Raw genomic sequence first — 20,906 nt, forward strand, 5'->3', positions numbered from 1 at the left:
CTCTGTATACTTGTAACTCCTTGCAAGCACAACTATCTTGGTTTTATCAGATCTCTCAAAAATCTCAACTTTTTCACCGAAATTGATGGAATCTCTTCCCATGACTTTAACCGTAACTTAGTTGGTGACTTCGAGTGAGCTAGTTACCATATTTACATACTCCTATGAGCATTCCCAGTATTATAATCTTCATTTTCACCACTTCTGTGGTTTTCCTTTCCACAAAAGAATCTCTCTGTGCAGTATTTCCTTGTTTACTCCTTCCTTGGCATAGTGTCCCATTTCCTCTGCTGTTTTCCGCAGGGTTGAAGTTTAGAACATTCAGCCTTGTAGTTTGTGAAATGCCATACACGTAGATGCAGCTGTCTAGCATTAGCGAACACAGATTATTTTATGGATAATTATGTTCAGTTTCGGGAGAAGCTAAAAAAGAGGGAGTAAAATCAAAGAGGGAAAGAATTTGACTTACAGTATCACACTGCCCTAGCATACAGCTCAGAAAGCTGGAGGATCACTATGTAAAGCTTAAACATTGACACCCAGAAGCTAAATGTGGCTCTTTCTTAGTGAGATGCCCCCCCCCCCCTTATCGAAGTAAAAAAAAAAAAAAAAAAAAAAAAAAAAAAAAAAAAAAAAAAATAAAAAAAGAAAGGGGGGGGGGGGGGAAAAAGGGGGAAAAAAAAGGGAAAAAAAAAAAAACCCCCCCCCCCCCCCCCCCCCCCCCCCCAAAAACTGAACCCCCCCCCCCCCAGGCAACAACTGCTTTAAGGGAAATAAAACTTCCAGAAGAGTCTTTGAAGAAACCAGTGCTAAAATTTATTTTGTGTCTGGTGAAAAAAAATAAAAACGGACACAGATCTTACAGTTTCATCAACTGGGCCAAGCTAGTATCTACCAGAATGAGAGACAATGGCCCTATTGTTTTATTCTCCTAGTCCTAAATAACCCTCTTTTAATGCTAGCGATTGATAGCATTTTCCAGAGTTGTCCAACCATCATTGTGCAAAATAACAGTCACATTGTTGGCTAGCTTTACAATACTTCAGCAATAGTTGGGTGATCATAGGAACATGCTGGAAGTCACTTTTGTGGAAGTGACTCGCGACTGATTTTTGTATGCTTTTGATGGTTACACAGGAACACTTCATTAGATGCCAATAGAATGCTTACTAAGAATAATGGGCAGGACAGATGGAATAGGTTAGAACCATCACTGTTTTCTCATCTTCCTTATCATACTGTGAGTTCTAGGTAGGAAAAACTGGCTGGGTGATCTTGGGCCAGTCATTCTCTCTCGGTCTAACTCACTTCACAGGGTACTTGTTGTGGGAAAAATAGAATGAGATATTGGTGTGTTCATTACCTTAAGTTGTAAAAGGTGGGATCCAAATCTAAAAAGCAAAAACAAAACTGGGTTCCCCCAATATTTTCAGCTAAAACCAAACAAATCCTAATTGCATGACTCCAGCCACTAAATACTATACAGCAGTGATGGGGTTCAAAAATTTTTACAACTGGTTCTGTGGGCGTACTTAGTGGGCTTGGTGAGCATGGCTTGGTGAGCATGGCAGGGGAAGCTTACTGCAAAATCCCCATTCCCTCCCCACCCCACTAACCTGCTTTCCAGCTCTGTTCTCCTGTGCAGGGCAACAAAAGAAGACCCAGCTGATCAACTGGGACTTTGGAGGCAGAGAATAGATGGAGGGGGGCAGTCAGAGGTGGTGTTTGCCAGTTCTCTGAACTACTCAAATTTTCCGCTACCGGTTCTCCAGAACTGGTTAGAATCTGCTGAATACCACCTCTGCTATACAGCTGTTGTATTAGCTGATTTAGAAGGCATATAAACAAATAATAAGATATCCATTCATACCTGTGAATTATATTTTCTTTTGTATTACAGGTCAGTCGAACTGTGTCTGTATGCAATCGGACTGTTCAAGAAATTTCACATGCTCAGGAGATTGGTGTTTTGTAAGCAGACACTTGGAGAATGGGGAAATAATCAATAAGAAAGGCTGTCTGCAAAAAGCAAATGAGTTTTGCTGGGGCTCTATCACAGAAACCTTCGGCACAAAATGCTGCCAGGGCAACATGTGTAATTTCAATCTTTCCGTCCGACTAAAAGGTATTTTTTATTGTTATTATTTCCTTCTATGAAGACTATTCTCCCCTAGACGGGAACAAGATTGTGTGCCTTTTGACTTTCCCCCTACAATAATATACACAATAGGTTGTAGTATTATACACACGCGTGCACAGGCACTCAGCAAGCAGTTGTAATCTTTCCATTCCTGGATAAAATGAGATGCTTTTACATTTTGTGAATGGATTAGCTAATCAACCCTCTTTGATGTTAAAATTCTGCTTTCTTTTGAAATGGGATTGTTACTCACCATCGTTATCTCTTGATGGTTTTGGTTTCATGCCGAAGTTAGGTTTCCAGTAAGGTTAAGAGGCTGCTTTAGGTGCTAAGCTTTTCCACTTTTTAGAATTATAGGACTGGAAGGGACCTTGGAGATCTTCTAGTCCCTGCCCAAGGCAGGACACTTTACACCCCACCCCCCAAACAACAAATGGCTGTCCAATCTTTTCTTGAAAACCTCCAGTGGTGAAGCACCCACAAATCCAGGAGGCAAGCTCTTCCATTGTTCTCACTGTTAGGAAATTTCTCCTTAGTTCTAGGTTGGATCTCTCTTTAACCAGCTTCCATCCACTGTTTCTTGTTTCTCTACCCTCAGCTGCTTTGGAGAACAAGTTGACCCCTTCCTCTTCTCTCTGGCAGTCCTTCAAGTACTGGAAGACAGCTAACATGTCCCCTCTAACCCTTCTCTTTACTAGGCTAGGTCAGGAGTAGGGAAACTTGGCTCTTTTATCACTTATGGACTTCAACTCCCAGAATTCCTGAGTGAGCCATAAAAGGTTCCCCATCCCTGGCCCACTGGTTTTTCAGTTGTGAGGGAAATCAATTTTTGACTTGAATGGGACTGTTTAATATACAAATGTAGGACATATAAAGAATAATAAAGAATAATAAAGAATACATTTGTATATTAAACAGTCCCATTCAAGTCAAAAAGAGCCAAGTTTCCCTACCCGTGGGCTAGGTAGACATACCTAGTTCCCGTAATTGTGCAATTTTAATCACCTCTGGACACCATAGTAATGCTATTTCTTGTTAATTATATCATCAGAGGAAATGAAAATCGTATAAGACTGTATGGCTTCCTGAATTATGGAGTAAAGAAATTCAGATGCCTCCTTCTGGAGAGATATTTCCATTTGTTAAGAATAACTGGGAAGTCATGCATCAGGGATCCCCAAACTTGGCAACTTTAAGACTTGTGGACTTCAACTCCCAGAATTGCTGGCTGAGGAATTCTGGGAGTTGAAGTCCATAAGTCTTAAAGTTGCCAAGTTTGGAGACCTCTGTCATACATGGTTAATCTACAGGAACCGTTGCTGTCAGAAAAGCAGTAGTAACCAACTTTAACTCTGGGATTTAATTATTAGACTTGTTTATGGCTATAGAACAGAGGTGGTATTCAGCAGGTTCTGACCAGTTCTGGAGAACCGGTAGCGGAAATTTTGAGTAGTTTGGAGAACCAGCAAATACCACCTGTGATTGGCCCCACCCCCATCTATTCTTTGCCTCCCAAGTCCCAGCTGATTGGCTGGGTCTTCTTTTGTTGGCCTGCACAGGAGAATGGAGCTGGAAAGCAGGTTAGTAGGGTGGGGAGGGAATGGGAATTTTACAGTATCCTTCCCCTGCCACGCCCACCAAGCCATGCCCACAGAACCTGTAGTAAAAAAATTTGAATCCCACCACTGCTATAGAAGTACCATGTGTTATGGCTGATTCTAACTCAAAAGGGTCATTGTATTTTACATTTGCATCTGCACCCAAAAAAGATCAGGGATTACTTTTTTTTACAGCTTTTTTTTCTTTATTGTCAGCATTCTCCAATTTTGCTTTTTCCCTGTCCTTTCCTTCTTTTCCCTCTAATTTCTTTTGTTTTTTACAGTATGCTGTGTGTGTGAGAGAGAGAGAGAGTGTGTAGATAGATACCGTGTTTCTCCAACAATACGGCCTCCCCCAATAGGAAGTCCCAGCATGTTTTATAGGCATAAAATCAAACTAAGCCCCTCCCCCCCAAATTAAGGCCTATATTAAACATGCGAAATGGGGGGGAATGGCGGGGGGGTCCTTGCCGTTAGGAAGTACTTTTGTTGCATACCTGGATATGGTGCTGCCTGCGTTGACTTCGGCGTTGGTGGGGCACTTCGTATCAGGAGACCTTCCGTCACCATTGCTTTCCCTTCACCCCGTGCTGCCGGCGTTTGGCGCAGCCACACGTGGCCAGCTAGGGCTCCTCCCTGCAACCGGACCCCGGCAGAGACACTCGGCTTCAGGCGCTCCTGTCGCACCCTTTGCCTTCGAAGGCAAAGCCAATTCTTTTAAAAATGACGCCCTACTACTGGTATGACAAAGCCTCCCCTGCCCGAGAGGGCAGCCCAACCCCACGTGGGGAGGCGAATATCCCGGGGCTGCAGCACAGGATCGGCCCACCCCGGGAGAAGCGCCAGCCGCCATCCCTGCCTGGCGCCGGGCAGAGCGTGAAGAGCTTCGCCTGGGGCGCGCAGTGCAGCTGACAGGCGGGCCCTCCTGCCTGGCGGCGGAGCTCTCGCCAAAGCAGCGAGCGCCTCCCTGCCGGGCCCTCCGCTCATCCTGCCAGGGCCGCGCCAGAGCCGTGCGGGCTGGCCAGAGCCGGGAAAGCGAGCTGCAGGTGCACGCCCACCTGCCAAGCGAAAGAGCCAGGCCGACCCGAGCTTGGCTTCCTTCCCAAGTCCCTCCAGCCCAAACCCGAAGGGGCCACCAGGAGAGGCTGCCCGAGGCAGTGATAGTGCCCACCCATCCGCGGACAGGGAGGCGAGGTGACGGCAGCACTGCTTCCCTGGCCAGCGGGGCCGGCGGAGAGAGCCCGAAGCCGCCCGTCCTTTCCACCCCTCGCCCCGTCCCCATGCATCTCCAAATGCACCAGCAGCTCCAAATACTGCAGCGGCATGGGCATCGGGCAGAGGCACTCACTCGGTGGGGCTCAGCTTGGAGGAGGACGCGGCACAGGCCATTGCCTTGCCTCCCTGTCCACGGATGGGTGGGCGCTATCACTACCTCGGGCGGCCTCTCCTGGTGGCCCCTTCGGGTTTGGGCTGGAGGGACTTGGGAAGGAAGCCAAGCTCGGGTCGGCCCGGCTCTTTTGCTTGGCAGGCGGGCGTGCACCCGCGGCTCACTGTGCCCAGCCCATACGGCTCTGGCGCGGCCCTGGCAGGATGAGCGGAGGGCCCAGAGGGGAGGTGCTCGCTGCCTTGGCGAGAGCTCCACCACCGGGCAGGAGGGCCCACCTGTCAGCTGCGCTGGGCGCCCCAGGCGAAGCTGTTCGTGCTCTGCCTGGCGCCAGGCAGGGATGGCGGCTGGGTGCTTCTCCTGGGGTGGGCTGATCCTGTGCTGCAGCCCCAGGAGATTTACCTCCCCATGTGGGGTTGGGCTGCCCTCTCGGGCAGGGGAGGCTTTGTCGTACCGGTAGTAGGGCATCGTTTTTAAAAGAATTGGCTTTGCCTTCGAAAGAGAAGGGAAGGCGGCGACAGGAGCGCCTGAAGCCGAGTGTCTCCGCCGGGCTCCGGTTGCAGGGAGGAGCCCTGGCTGGCCGTGCATGGCTGCACCAAACACCGCAGCGTTGCTCTAAACGCCGCGGCAGCATGGAGAGGAGGGAAAGCAACGGTGGTGGAAGGTCTCCCAATACGAAATGCCCCACCAACACCGAGGTCAACATCCAAGCCATCACCGCCCACCCGCCCGAGGATGCAAGGGTGGGAGGAAATGAAGTCACCCCCGAAAAGACGGCCTAGCCGTTTTTTCGGGGGTAAAAAAAAATAAGGCCCAGCCTTATTTTGTGAGAAACACAGTAGATAGATAGATAGATAGATAGATAGATAGATAGATAGATAGATAGATAGATAGATAGATAGATAGATAGATAGATAGATAGATAGATAGATAGATAGATGTATATATATAATTTAATAAAGTTTTATAAAAAGAAAACAAAAGCAGTAGTAACTAAATGGATTCTTCTTCCAATCAGGCGATCTGGATGAAAAGGACCCGCCTTTGAAGAATCTTCTCCTGATGGTCCTGGTTCCATTGTCTGCTATTTTGATTCTCACTATATTAGTTGGTCTCTTTGTCTGGAAGTGGGCCCAAAGCCGGCGGAGACATATGCCGTTTGGGTCTAATGAATTGGGCGATGTGGATTTTATGCTGAAGAACTCTCTGGCTGGCGACAGCACCTTGGAAGTAAGTCTGCACTAGGAATGGCATTCAATGCCACTGTGGTTAGATGCGCACCTTACTCTAAGCCACAGGTGTCAAATTCGCCACATCATGCTGCCACCATGTGACATTTCATACCTTTTTTCTATTCGCAGAGCTGGAGTGGGTGTGGCCTGTGCATGATGCATCCAGCCCACAGGCCACCAATTTGACACCCCTGCTCTAAGCCAAAATTGTTTTAATGGTGACAGGTTAAAAAGTAAAGGTAAAGGTTCCCCTCGCACATATGTGCTAGTCGTTTCCGGCTCTGGGGGTGGTGCTCAACTCCCGTTACAAAGCCAAAGAGCCAGCACTGTCCGAAGACGTCTCCGTGGTCATGTGGCTGGCATGACTAAACGCCGAAGACGCACAGAACACTATGACCTTCCCACCAAAGTGTTCCCTATTTTTCTACTTGCATTTTTTACGTTCTTTTGAATTGCTAGGTTGGCAGAAGCTGGGACAAGTAATGGGAGCTCACTCTGTTAGGCCATGCTAGGGATTTGAACCACCGAATGCCGACCTTTCTGATCGACAAGCTCAGTATCTTATCCACTGAGCCACCGTTGTCGCCCTTTGTGACAGTTAGCTGACAGGTTAGGTTCAAATATTATAACCTACACTATTGGTTGCCTTTGGCTTGTTTTACCTTTCTGCTGTTGTATATTTTCCAGTCTAAATTGTTCGGCCTTGGGGTTTTTCCCTGCTATTGTTAGTATTTTTGCCTTCTCCCACAGGAAGGATCTTAGAGATCCACTAAAGTTTCTTTCAAAATAACTTCGGTATAAAACTATGGAGGAGAAGTTTTCTGAGATGGGAAATCAGAGAAGTTAAATCAAGCTAAACCAAAACGGCAAAGGTGCATTAGAATAATTTCTGGCTGGTGTTAGATCTTGTCTTTTTATTCTTTCCAACCCGACTGACTATTGGAAAGGAATTACTGGTACAACAGTTTGTTTAGTGACCGCTCAAAGTTACCACAGCATGGAAAAAAGTGATTTGTGGCTCTTTTTCACACTTACGACCATTGTAAGCGTTCCTGAGGTCACGTAATCAAAATTCAGATACATGGCAACTGGTTCATATTTATGACGGTTGCAGTGTCCTGAGGTCATGTGATCCCCTTTTGCAACCTTCTGACAAGCAAAGTCAGCGGGGAAGCCAGATTCACTTAACAGCTATGTCACTAACATAACAGTTGCAGGGATTCACTTAACAACTGGGGCAAGAAAGGTGGTAAAAACGGGGCAAAATTCACTTGACAAATGCCTCACTTAACAACAGAAATTTTGGGCTCAATTGTGGTTGTAAGTCAAGGATTACTTCTATACAAGGTAGATCAAGTCTGAGCCTGTCCCACTGACTTTCCACGTACAGATTGGAAATGGATTTGGAATGGCAGGAAAAACTGGTGAAAGAAATGCTGAATTTGTAAATGGGACTGATCCAAGTAGGCTCTGCAGGGTGGGGGGAAATAAACCCAATGTATCACTGTAGGACAGAGCTGTCAAACTCGTGGCCCACAGGCCGGATGCATCACGCACTGGCCACACCCGATTTAGCAAAGGGGGAGAAAGTCATGATATGTCACATGACAACAACGTGACAACATGAGTTTGACACCCCTGCTGTAAGAGAAGCACTTGGGCAGATGCTTGGAATGTTTCTGATTCCTCCCTTCTAAGCCTCCCTCCCTCCTGGTTATGTGACCCCCAGCAGAACATATGCATCACCTGCCCTGCACTTCCCATGCAAATGTACTGTATACCAAAAAAGATATGACATACAAAGAAAAAGCAGAAACTTACACAGATACAACACACAGAGAAGAAAATACAGATACCTCCGGTGCAGTTAACTGCAGCTATCACTGCAGGTAAAGCAGTTTTAAAAAAAAAAATTCCAGGTGTTTGGGTGCGGGAGAAGCCAGCAGAAGAAAGGTCATGTTCAAAATGAGCCGGATCCTGCCAAGGACTATGGGGGACGGGGCGGTTTGGCATCCTGAAAAAAAGTTCCCACTGCATTCATCTGATGAGGCTTGGCATGCTTATTACTCTCACCAAAATATACCTCTGCCTCTGTTCCTCTAAGATTCTTCACATGTTTGATTCGTATTCAGGTCCTGCTGAATGATGAATGCACGACTGGAAGCGGCTCTGGGCTCCCCTTTCTAGTCCAAAGAACTGTGGCTCGGCAGATCACCTTGGTTGAATGCGTTGGTAAGCCAAGGAGAGAAAGAAACACCTGAACTGTCACCAGCAGAGAACTGCTGAACCTGCTGGAAACAAGAATATGCATTTCAGTTCTCTGATAAAATGTACAGGCTTGAGCCAACACTTCATTCATGAGCAGTGGTGGGATTCAAATTTTTTTTACTATTGGTTCTGTGGGCGTGGCTTGGTGGCCGTGGCCATGTGACTGGGTGGGTGTGGGTTTTTTTGTTTTGTTTTTTTGCAGCCCCCACCTGGTTTTGGGAGCTTCCTAGCCTCAGAGGAGCCTCTGTGGGGGGGGGGGCGTTTTTGCTCCCTTAAGGCTCCTCTGGGGCTCTGGAAGGCAAAAAATGGAGGTGGGGGGCTGAGCTCCTCCCTCCATTTTTTGCCTTCCTGGGCCTCAGGAAGGGGAATCCAGGCACAGCTGATTGTATGAACAGCTGATTGTCAGGAGGGAAAAAAAAGAAATACCTTAGGCGAATGTCAGGTGGGCGGGGTAAGCGAGCATCAGGCGGGAGGGCAACCAAGTCGGGGACGTGGCCAGGTAGAACTTACTACCAGTTTGGCGACTCATGCCAAATTCTTGCTACTGGTTCGCCCGATCCCGTGCGAACCGGCTGAATATCTGCAGTCTGTAGGCTCAAAACACTTTATAGGAATTGGGCATAGAAAGAGTGCTGTGTGGAGATATGCCTCATGAACAGTGCCAGCTGAGGCACAGATATGCCTCAGCTGAACAGTGGGTTTGAGGCATACAACACTTTCCACACTCCAGCACTCTTTCTATGCCCAATTCCTATAAAGTGTTTTGAGCCTACAGACTGCAGATTCTGAAGCACTAGCAATAGCGCTCAGACTTACAGGGCTTCACAGCCCTCTCTTAGTGGTTTACAGAGTCAGCATATTGCCCCCCAACAATCTGGCTCCTCATTTTACTGACCTCGGAGGGAGGGAAGGCTGAGTCAACCTTGAGCGGCTTGGAATCGAACTCCTGGAGTGAGCAGTGAGTTAGCCTGCAGTACTGCATTCTAACCACTGCACCACCACAGTTCTTGAAGCAATTGAACCCTGAGAGACCCCACTGTCAATTCCCCCCAAAAAAATCAATATTGTTAGTACCCTCCTATCCACATTTTAGTGCAGGTATAATAATAATAATAATAATAATAATAATAATAATAATAATAATAATAATAATAATAATAATAATAATAATAATAATAATAATAATAATAATAATAATAATAATAATAGGCATTGACAAAATCACCTGCAGCCAATTGCAAAAGGGCTGCTTTACCTGGAACATGTAACAACCCCTTTAATATTATTAAACAACAGACATCTACCTATCCCAGGTCCTTGGGAGAACTTCACAGGGAAATAAAAATGCCAGATCCAGTCTGAGCATCTAGCTAGCTGCGTAACCAGCCATAGTAATATATTCATAATGGGGGAATCTACTCAGCTACCTCCTCATCTCTGAGGATTCCTCCTCAGAAATCTCACCTAGAGCTGTGAAGGTGGCATGACATCACTATAATCTTGGTTGTAGGTTTCCCTGAAGGTTGCTGGCATGAGGGGGAAGACAGACAGCCTTGAAGCAGGCCAATTTCCCCTGTAAACAGAAATATCATTTTTCTTCCAGACAGGATTATCCCGCTATAAAGCAGAAATTTATTAGCTCGCTTGCTGAATATAGAACACATCATGAGAACACAGAGATGCTGTAGTCAGAGCAAAGAAATAGCCTGTCTTCTTTTATGTGCAAGGATTATTTGCGCATGGACAAATTCAAACCCTGGATAGTCTTCCTGCTGCCTGAAGTATTCTGGTCCATTAACAGACGCTTCACGTAAACATGTTAATGTTTATCACTCAGCTCTGGAGCCATTTCATTAAACATGCTTGTTTCTGTTATCTGCAAGCCTACCTAAAATGGAGATCAAGCCTGCACTTGGGCTGATCTGCCTTAACTCTGAGATACTGAGAAGAAAATTCTTAACTTAATGGATAAACATTAGGCAAGGAAAGAACTGTGTGTCATCTGTTAATTTTTCCATGGAAATGTCTCTTATTGCCAGTTTGCCACCAGCAAAATGTTTTGGAATATTTGACAAGGAAACTTTGCGTTCTGCTAGCAATCATCCTCCGAATGTTTTGTTCTCAAGCATTTAAAAGTAATAGTATTTAGATTCTGAACGGGTTGCATATTTATCCATAGCAGTTTTGGAAAATAGGCTAAGAGAGCCAACTATAAATCAATAACTATTTCTGATTAAATTGATCAAGGTATTTTTCACTGTTGTCAATTCCTGCAGCTGTTCTGGCAAAAAAATAATAATGAGTCAGGTATGTTAGACATTTAAATGCTAATATTTCATCTAATATGACTGAAACATCAATCAGCTCAGGCACAAAAAGTCATTTGTGAAGGCACGTGAAAGAGTTTGAAAAGTATGTTCCTCTCCCTTACAATAGGCAAAGGACGCTATGGGGAAGTGTGGCGTGGTACTTGGCACGGGGAAAACGTGGCGGTCAAGATTTTCTCTTCCCGGGATGAGCAGTCGTGGTTTCGTGAGACTGAGATTTACAACACGGTGCTGCTAAGGCATGACAACATCTTAGGTGAGTGGAAAAAGTGCAGAAATCCAGCAGCTGCATCAGTCCCAAGAAGTCTTAGGCAAGCAAACAGACGCAGCACATTTCAAGACCCAAAAGAGCTGAAGAAGCTCAGAGATTTAAAAGTCTATGTCTCATTTACCCATACACACAGCACATAATTTATAGATACTTTGATGGCTCCTTTGTCAATTTTGGTACTTTGCCTGTGTAACGCTGAGCTTTCCCTTCCTTCCCTGCCCACAGGATTCATTGCATCAGACATGACATCGCGGAATTCAAGCACTCAACTTTGGCTAATCACCCACTATCATGAGCATGGCTCCCTCTATGATTACTTGCAATGCGCAGTGCTGGACGTAGAGACTTGCTTGCGTTTGGCCACCTCAATCATCTGCGGGCTCGTTCACCTGCACGTGGAGATCTTTGGCACCCAGGGCAAGCCAGCCATTGCTCATCGGGATCTGAAAAGCAGGAACATCCTGGTCAAGAACAATAAGCAGTGCTGCATTGCTGATTTAGGTGAGTGGATTTTAGAGCAAATATTTTTGGCCACGCAGAGGTGTTGATGTGTACCTTTTTCTTAAGGGCAGTAAAGCTTTCTAGGGGAAGTAATCTGAGTTCTTATATTTGCCCCTTAGAAATCTAAGTCATTAACCTATTAGCCTTCTGCAATCTGATTGCCTTCCAGATGTGTGGGTTTCAGTTCACAGAATTCCTACTGAGAATTCTGGAATTAAAATTTATATATCTGATAGGTTGGGGGAGTCAGGCCTAACAATATATTTCCCACCCTGGTTCTATGATCCCTCTCTGCTACAAATATAAGAACAAAATGTCACACAGGTAAGGATGGAAGGTACAGTCATGATTAGGCTCCTAACAGAGAGCTTAGAACTTAGTAGTTACTTCCTATTTACTGCAATCCTTATCTGGATTAACTATATTGGTTGTGTTGTGAATGAATAAAGTAAATAAGCCCAAATGCAAAGTAGGTTTTGGAAGCCTGCACATTTGATTGGTCCTTGAACAGCAAACAAGGATTGGTTCATAAAAGCCCCTGATTGGCCAAACTTAGGACACTTCCTATTGGTTATTGGTTTGGACCTTATGCACTTATTATTGGTTAATAGGATAGCAGCCAACCCTATAAAAGGGTTACTGCTGCCCATAGCCTTGCTCTGTTCTGTTCTATTTACTGTTAATAAAGAGTTGAAGTCACTGGTCAGATGTCTGGTCTCCATTACTCTCCAAACCTAACACTGGCGACGAGGATGGGATACGGAGAACGAAGAGCTGACTGATCTACAGAGCAACACACAGAGCACGTGGTCGAACACGCACCATCAATGGCAACATGGCCAGCGGTGCCGTACCACCCGCTCCATTCAACCCAGAAACCGAAGACTGGGAGTCGTACATGGATAGGTTCCAGATGTTTCTGGAGACCAACAATTTGAAAGACGCTACAACCAGCAAAAAAAGAGCTATATTTCTAACTCACTGCGGGCCTACCGTGTTTAAAATGGCAAAAATCACTTGCCAAGCCAGCCGAAGTAAAGGCGATGGACTGGGACGTCCTCGAGCCTTTGCTACAGGCTCACTCTCGCGCCCACCGTGCCAACCTTAGTCAGAAGACACGAATATTACCAGAGGGACCAACGGAAAGGTGAAAGCCTTGCCAACTACATCGCAGATCTCCGTAACCTTGGAGGCCTCTGCGGATTCTCTGATTTAGAAGAAGCCCTCCGAGACCGCCTGGTTCTGGGCCTAGAAGACGGCACGATCCAGAGCAAAATTATGGCTAAGGGGGACATCAGCCTCACCGATGCCCTCAAAGAAGCCACTGCAGCGGAGGCGACCAAAAAGTCGGCAGCCCGAATGCGCCGCACCAACGCACCGCTACGTCAACTCGCCAAAGATACCTCGCCTCGCTCAGAGAGACACCCGGTATCGACTCACCACGAAGACCTAGAATCCCCATCAGAAAGCGATGAGGAAGAGGTCAACCGACTCTGAACGGAACGAGACCAGTTCACACAACCCTCATCTCGACCTTGTGCAGGATGTGGGGCGAATCACCCCCGATCCAGCTGCAAATTCCTCGACGCACTCTGCCGCGTTTGCGGAAAAGAGGTCACATCGCAAAGGTTTGCAGAAGCAAACAAAACTCCAAACCCGACAGGCCGAATACCAGTCTTCAGGATTCTTGGCACATCCCGAGACAAACTGAATCACCAATGGAGAAGCCACTCCTACAGAAACAAACCGTCCACCACTTCCACCAGGCGTGAAGAAACCAGGCGGGAAGAGACCCACCAAACAATTACTATAGGCCACGCTACATCCCTTGATGCCAGGAAAATCCGAGTAGAGGTCGCTATAGAAAACAAACCTTGTGTAATGGAGGTGGACTCAGGATCATCCCTCTCCATGGTGTCCTGGAAGACGCTTCAACAGCTCATTCCGACGATTCGCCGCCAAGACCTAAACCCTCAAAGGGTTATCCTCAAAGATTACCAGGGTAACCGAATTCCCGTTGTCGGGTCCCGCCAATTCAGGTCTCTTTCAAGGACCGCACCGTCGCACTACCACTGACTGTCGTGGACCGTGACCGGCCTAGTCTTTTAGGCCTTCAATGGTTCAGACCACTTGGAATCACTGTAGCCGGAGTCCACCGTGCCGAGAGCAACGATTGGGAGGAAGCCCTCGTGCAAGAATTCCAAGACGTTTTCGCGAACGGACTAGGCAAGTACAAGGGGACCCCGATCTCATTTAACTTGAACCTTGAGGTAGCACCCATCCGCCTTAAGCCGCGTCGGGTGCCGTTCGCCCTGAAACCTAAAATCAATGAACAACTCGATAAGCTAATAGAACAGGGCATGCTGGAACCCACCGACCACGCCCGGTGGGAAACCCCAATAGTGACGCCTATCAAGCCTGATGGGTCACTGAGAATTTGCGGAGACTACCGGGCCACCCTAAACCACGCACTTCAGCAAAGTGCGTACCCGGTGCCGGTAGTGCAACACCTGCTCCATTCCCTGGGTGGCGGGAAAGTTTTCGCTAAATTAGACCTAGCCCAGGCATATCAACAATTGCCTGTAGATCCGGCCACCGCGGAGGCGCAAACTATCGTCACGCATAGGGCGCATTTAAATGCAACCGGCTCCAGTTCAGGGTGAGCGTCGCTCCAGGAATTTTTCAGAGCTTAATGGAAAGGCTGTTACAAGGAATAAGAGGGGTCGTACCGTATTTCGACGATGTGCTCATCGCCGCCCGAACAGAGACATTCTAGAAAAACGACTCCGCATAGTTTTACAAAGGTTCCAAAACGCAGGCCTCAAAGTTAAAAAAATAAATGCCAGTTATGTACCGAAAGGGTGGAGTTTTTGGGATACCTCCTGGACAGTCAAGGAATCCATCCCACTGAGGACAAATTAAAGGCAATTAAGAAGGCCCCCATTCCAAGGAACAAGGCAGATCTACAGGCGTTCCTTGGACTTATCAATTTTTATAACGTCTTTTTACCCAATAAAGCAACCGTAGCTGAACCATTACATAGACTCTTAGACAAAAAAGCAACGTGGCTTTGGGGACAACGTGAACAAAACGCTTTCCAACAAGTAAAGAAATTGCTAACTTCTGATTCTGTACTTATGCAGTACAACGAGACTCTGCCGTTAACTATTACTTGTGACGCCTCACCTTTTGGGGTTGGAGCAATCCTGGCCCGTATTACCGAACAGAGCAGAAGCTCCCGTCGCATTTTTTCATGAACTTTAGCTAAAGCTGAAAGAAATTATAGTCAGCTGGATAAAGAAGCTTTAGCTATTGTGGCGGCAGTGAAAAGGTTTCATGAATATGTGTATGGGCGTGCGTTTACAATAATTACTGATCATAAACCACTACTGGGGATTATTGCGGGTAATAAACCAACCCCGTATATATTGTCCCCCAGAATGACCCGCTGGTCTGAATTCTTGGCGGCGTACAATTACACCTTGCAACACCGCCGGGAAATCAATTCTCCACGCTGATGCATTGAGCAGAACACCGCTTCCAGAATCGGTTGAAGATCCAGTCCCAACCATCACAACGTTGCAAATTGAGACTCTACACGCGCCGCCATTGACGGCGAGAGACATTGCCCTCGAGACAAAACGAGATCCGGCCCTGCAACACCTCCTACGCTGGGTTGAGCGTGGTTGGCCAACAGAACAGCTATCACCTGAATGGGCGCCGTTCAAAGCACGCCAAACCGAACTGTTTTCTCAAAAGGTCTGCATCTTGTGGGGCGATAGAGTTGTAATCCCGAGCAAACTGCAACGAACTGTTTTAGCGGTATTGCACGACGGACATCCGGGCATCGTGCGGATGAAAGCACTCGCACGGAGCTACGCCTGGTGGCCGGGAATCGACAAACGAATCGAGGCCTGGGTCGCTACTTGTCAACGTTGTCAAGACGTCAGCAACGCCCCACCTAAAGCAAGCCCAACTGAATGGGAAACTCCGAGAGGACCATGGTCCCGTATCCATATTGACTTTGCGGGGCCTACAAAAGGGCACACTTTCCTTATTACAGTCGATGCCTATTCGAATTGGCTCGAGATTCATCGAATGAGCACAACTACAACGGACTCAGTTATCAACAAATTAAACAGGCTATTTGCCACACATGGTTTTCCGGACGTCCTCGTCTCGGATAACGGCCCACAGTTCACAGCATTACCATTTGAACAATATCTTGCTGACCGGGGCATCCGCCATCTGCTGACCTCGCCCACGCACCCTGCGGCGAACGGGCGCGCAGAGCGCATGGTACAGTTTGTAAAAAAGACCCTCCACAAAATGGAATTCGGAAACATCGATGAGAAAATCAATCGGATTTTATTGCTGCAGCACATCACGCCCCACAGCGTTACCAACAAAACGCCCGCCGAACTTCTTATGGGGCGGAAACTACGATCGCACCTCGACCGGCTCCACCCCGCATACGCACCCGAAAAGCCTTTCGGCTCCAGCAGCAAATGCCGGGAATTTAAGGTAGGCGATTTAATCTTTGCCAAAAACTTCTCCGGCGACCCTTTATGGATACCCGCAACCGTTACCCACCTCACTGGGCCTAAATCTTACCGCCTCCTAACAGACGATGGGAGGGTGTGGAAACGCCACATAGACCAACTCCGTTCGAGATTACTACCCAGCGCCCATGACTCCCGGGTTCACCAACTGAGGGGGAGGAAATATCGAGGAAATTGACTTCGATACGACGGATAGCAGGCCAACGGAAAACCTACGGCCCAGCGAAGTACCGGGGATTGAAGCGGGGAGGGAGTTGACTTTGCCATGGGACTTGAACACGGGGGAAACCGAACTGCGAAACCCCGAAGAAACACTGATTGGCGGAGACAACAACAACGGAAGCAGCACGGAATCACCGTGCAGCGAAATGGAACTTAATAAAGATCATCCAAACGCTCCACCGGAACCGGACTTGAGAACAAGCCCGGTGGAGCCACGGAAATCATCCAGACAGACCAAACGGCCTGTCTATCTTGAAGATTTTGTTACAGCTCCCCTCAAACGGAACCCAAGGGGGAGGGGTGTTGTGAATGAATAAAGTAAATAAGCCCAAATGCAAAGTAGGTTTTGGAAGCCTGCACATTTGATTGGTCCTTGAACAGCAAACAAGGATTGGTTCATAAAAGCCCCTGATTGGCCAAACTTAGGACACTTCCTATTGGTTATTGGTTTGGACCTTATGCACTTATTATTGGTTAATAGGATAGCAGCCAACCCTATAAAAGGGTTACTGCTGCCCATAGCCTTGCTCTGTTCTGTTCTATTTACTGTTAATAAAGAGTTGAAGTCACTGGTCAGATGTCTGGTCTCCATTACTCTCCAAACCTAACAGGTTGTATGGTATAAAGCAGGAGTGTCAAACTCAATTTCATTGAAGGCCACATCAGGGTTGTGTTTGACCTTGGCGGGGCGGGAAGGATGTGGCCAGGGTGGGCATGGCCAACTTGACGTCATTCCAGTCAGGGCACCTGTGGCGGCCCGAGAGTTCTGCCAGCAAAAACAGACTTCTGAGCTCCATTTTCAGCTGCAACAGCCTCCTGCAACCCTCTGCCAGCGAAAACAGAGTTTGGGAGGATCACACAAAGCCCTCCCATGCTCCATTTTCACTGACAGAGGCATCGCAGGCTGGTCCGCTGTTTCCAGAGCAGCCCTACGGGCTAGATCTAAGCACCCCATGGGCTGGATCCGGGCCCCGGGCCTTGAGTTTGACAACCCTGGTATAAAGTATTAGCTGCTATATTGTTCTTATTTTGTCCTACTCTTCTCTTTTCATACATGTTCTTATTTTATTATATTTAGTGTATTTTAGTCTTTTTATTTTAATACGTTTTGTGAGTCCGGGACCTGTTGGAATGGAATGGAATGGAACGGAATAATTTCTGAAATAACCACTCCTTTTCACAAGTTCATATCTGACATCCACAGTTTTTTCCAATAAGGCACATAATTTCCTGATTGCATTAAGGGTGACTAATTTGACCTTTATATGCGTAAACAAATAGATCTGTTCCCAGATATGTTTACAATGCAACAGCTTGAGAAAACTCACTTAAACAGATCAAGCCATATGTTTTAGAGGAAAGGACAAATAACTCATGATTATCAGCCATTCACACTAGGGCGACAGAGTTTCCTGGCTTCAGATATTAGCTTTTACCAAATCCCAAGGATGTAAGTTAAGCTTTCTGTTTAGACCAGGGTTTACCAAATTATGCAGTGTTCCTCTCTCGGAAAAGTGCACACAGAGTCCAGGGAGAGGTGAAGAACATTTTAGATCAAAAGTCCCCAACCCCGCAGTCCGTAAACTGCTATCGGTCCATGCAGAGGTGGTATTCAGCAGATTCTGACCAGTTCTGGAGAACCGGTAGTGGAAATTTTGAGTAGTTCGGAGAACCGGCAAATACCACCTCTGACTGGAGATTTTACGGTATCCTTCCCCTGCCACACCCACCAAGCTATGCCCACCAGGGGTGGGATGCTACTGGTTCGGCCCGGTTCTATAGAACCTGTAGTTGCGAAGAGCAGCTGACACCAAACCAGTTCAGTGTTTGGCCCACCTGCCTGCCTGGGCTCTAGGCTGTCCTTTATTCCCTGCTTTTCCCTCCTCAGCTGCTTTGCACAGCACAGTTGAGGTTGAAAAAGCAGGAAACAAGAGGATTTCCAAACGTTGTGCACCCAAGCACAGCGCTTGTCAGTTATCCAGGTGGCACATTACCCACAGAACCGGTAGTAAAATTTTTGAATCCCACCACTGGGTCCATGGCCCGATGGAAACCGGGCCATTCAAGTGGCGGGCAAGTGCAGGAAGCTCCATTTGCACAAGCAGTGTGTGTGCATGTGAAACCGTCTCCTCTCCCCGCCACCGCAGCCACCATCAGTCTGTGGAGCCAGAAAGTTGAGGAACGTTGTTTTAGATACAGTACATTGTTAAAATAAATTCACCTTTCCCAAAATTTCATTGTATTGTTTTCATTATTCATTTGTCTTCATTATGATGTTTGGATTTTTAGGGGAGATGTGTACATTAATGTTATGCTAAAGAGAGGTATGATGATAAAAAGTTTAGGAATCCCTGATTTAGACATTCCTAAGAGATTTTATTGATTAGCCCAGTCAGCCTTATTCCTAATTAGTTTCTCAGCAGAACAGAGTTTACAGAGTGAACAACAATGGCACCTCTCAACTCAAAAAAAAAAAAAAAAAGCATGATTCTTACTTCATAGAAAGCCAAGTACAAATAAAGGAAAAGAATAGACCAGAATTGTGGTGCATGTGAACTCATATGCCATAGACAAAGGCATGTCCATATACCTCATCCCACTAAACCAAGGTGCATTTTCATGCTCTCTCTGTAATGCTATACAAGCCACAAAAGTTATGCTACTCTTGTAAATTCAGGGTAATGCCCTTTTTTCCAGTTAAATCTGACTTTTTTGATGTTTAGCTTCCTGATTAAAAATTGCCCACTTGTTCCAAAAAAAATAGGACAACCATCCTTATCATGGTGGCATTGTTCCTCTCTTTCAGGATTGGCAGTCATGCATTCCCAGAGCAATGATTACTTGGATATTGGGAACAACCCACGGGTGGGCACCAAACGCTATATGGCACCTGAAGTTTTGGATGAACAGATTCGTATGGACTGCTTTGAATCCTTCAAGCGGACAGACATCTGGGCTTATGGTCTGGTTCTATGGGAGATAGCCCGAAGAACCATTGTGAATGGTAAGGAAAGCCAAATGGAAATAAGTTAAGATGCGGTAATCTAAGGCCTTGCCTCATGGTTTAGGAAAAGTGCTATCCACTTATTCCTGCCACAGGATGTTTATACTATGGTAAGTTGCAAGTAAGATAAGATTCTAAGTTCAAAAGGAGAGCTCTACAAAAATGGGTCGAAGCTTTGCAGAAATCAATCCTCTCTGATCCAAATACAATCAGATTATTTTTTTCTGCTAGTCACGGGACTATTTTAAGTATCTGAAATAGCATCTTCATTCGCAACATTTAATGGCTTCTGACAGTGTGTACCCACCTGTTCAGAAAAGGGTAAAATGGAAAGCATACTGGGAGGTTACAGAGAACTGCCAGAGCAATTTCTCTTGCTTGCAGGAAGTGCTTTGTAACTAGCCACACCTACCAGATCAGCCATTTTGTCAGGGAGCCTTATGCTAGCTACCTTCTTGGTTCAGAGCTGGACAACCTGCAGCCAAACATTTTAGCAGTGTGTAATTCAGCCCCTGGGTTCAATAACGCTCTGGCATTGCTGTCCCTTATTAACTGGGATTCCAAGGTCTCTCTGATGTTCAGAGGTCTTTTCCCTCTTAATATGGAGATTGTGTTTAATTATTTAGAATTTTAGTTATTCCTCTCCTTCATGCCAAAGTGTTGCCATGAATGAAGGAAACTGTTTACTCAGTTTTCTGTATCAGCCGGCCATCTGACCAGCAGTGGCTGAAGTCTCAGAAGATAGTCATCTCTCTTCGTTACTTCATGTTGGACTCAGCTTCCAGCGCAGTCTTGAAAACATGTGTAAAGTTGTCTTTGTGGTGCTGTGGCCCAAGCTAGAACTTGTACATATATGAGTGGAATAATAACTAGCTTTTCACAGCTCTCCAGCAACTCTTACCTGCTCAGAGATCATGCGAACAGATCCCAATTGTGTGGCCTAGAAACAGTCTTAGGACAGTTCATACATGGGATTGAGCATAATTTGCCCAGCTGTGATTTGCTGAATAGATTAAAACTGGCAGGGTTGACAGAGGGCCGTTGGTTCTTTTAAAATGGCAATGGGCCATCTCCATTCCTCCATTAGCCCAAGCCAACAGAGAGAGGGATTGCCCGGAGCTAGAGTCTTTGGGGACTGCAGGTTGTCCAGCTCTTTAATTTGAAAGAAAAACCTGTAACTTCTGGCACTGCAGTTGAGTTCATGCTTTATTGAGGAACTGGAATCTCAGCTGCTGTTAGAGAATGGAAGGAGCCGGCCTTGCTTTCCACTCTTCCCCACCTCCCCCCCCACTTTGGCTCCCTGTGTAGAAACAATCGCTAATCAGGCCTGTTAATGGGGATGTTTTTGACTGGCCTAGTTGGAAGTGTTTTCATTTTTCTTTTTCCACACGAATGAT

The 20,906-nt window shown here is 46.5% G+C and overlaps 1 protein-coding gene and 1 long non-coding RNA gene across 2 annotated transcripts in view; one reads left to right on the forward strand and one right to left on the reverse strand.

Annotated features, from left to right (window-relative positions):
- LOC148132257 (uncharacterized) overlaps window positions 1-20,906 on the reverse strand; it is a 308,260-nt gene that overhangs the window by 41,938 nt on the left and 245,416 nt on the right. The window lies entirely within an intron of this gene.
- ACVRL1 (activin A receptor like type 1) overlaps window positions 1-20,906 on the forward strand; it is a 58,641-nt gene that overhangs the window by 17,981 nt on the left and 19,754 nt on the right. Inside the window, exons 3-8 of the mRNA XM_087956253.1 lie at window positions 1,901-2,125; window positions 6,141-6,352; window positions 8,487-8,586; window positions 11,059-11,205; window positions 11,446-11,721; window positions 19,312-19,509. Of these exons, the coding sequence (XP_087812379.1) occupies window positions 1,901-2,125; window positions 6,141-6,352; window positions 8,487-8,586; window positions 11,059-11,205; window positions 11,446-11,721; window positions 19,312-19,509 (1,158 nt within the window). The remainder of the gene's footprint in view (window positions 1-1,900; window positions 2,126-6,140; window positions 6,353-8,486; window positions 8,587-11,058; window positions 11,206-11,445; window positions 11,722-19,311; window positions 19,510-20,906) is intronic.

The sequence above is a fragment of the Notechis scutatus genome, chromosome 2, assembly GCF_049901735.1.
Source record: "Notechis scutatus isolate UNSWTSFEM ecotype Mainland chromosome 2, rNotScu1.2, whole genome shotgun sequence".
NCBI classification, from domain to species: Eukaryota; Metazoa; Chordata; class Lepidosauria; order Squamata; family Elapidae; genus Notechis; species Notechis scutatus.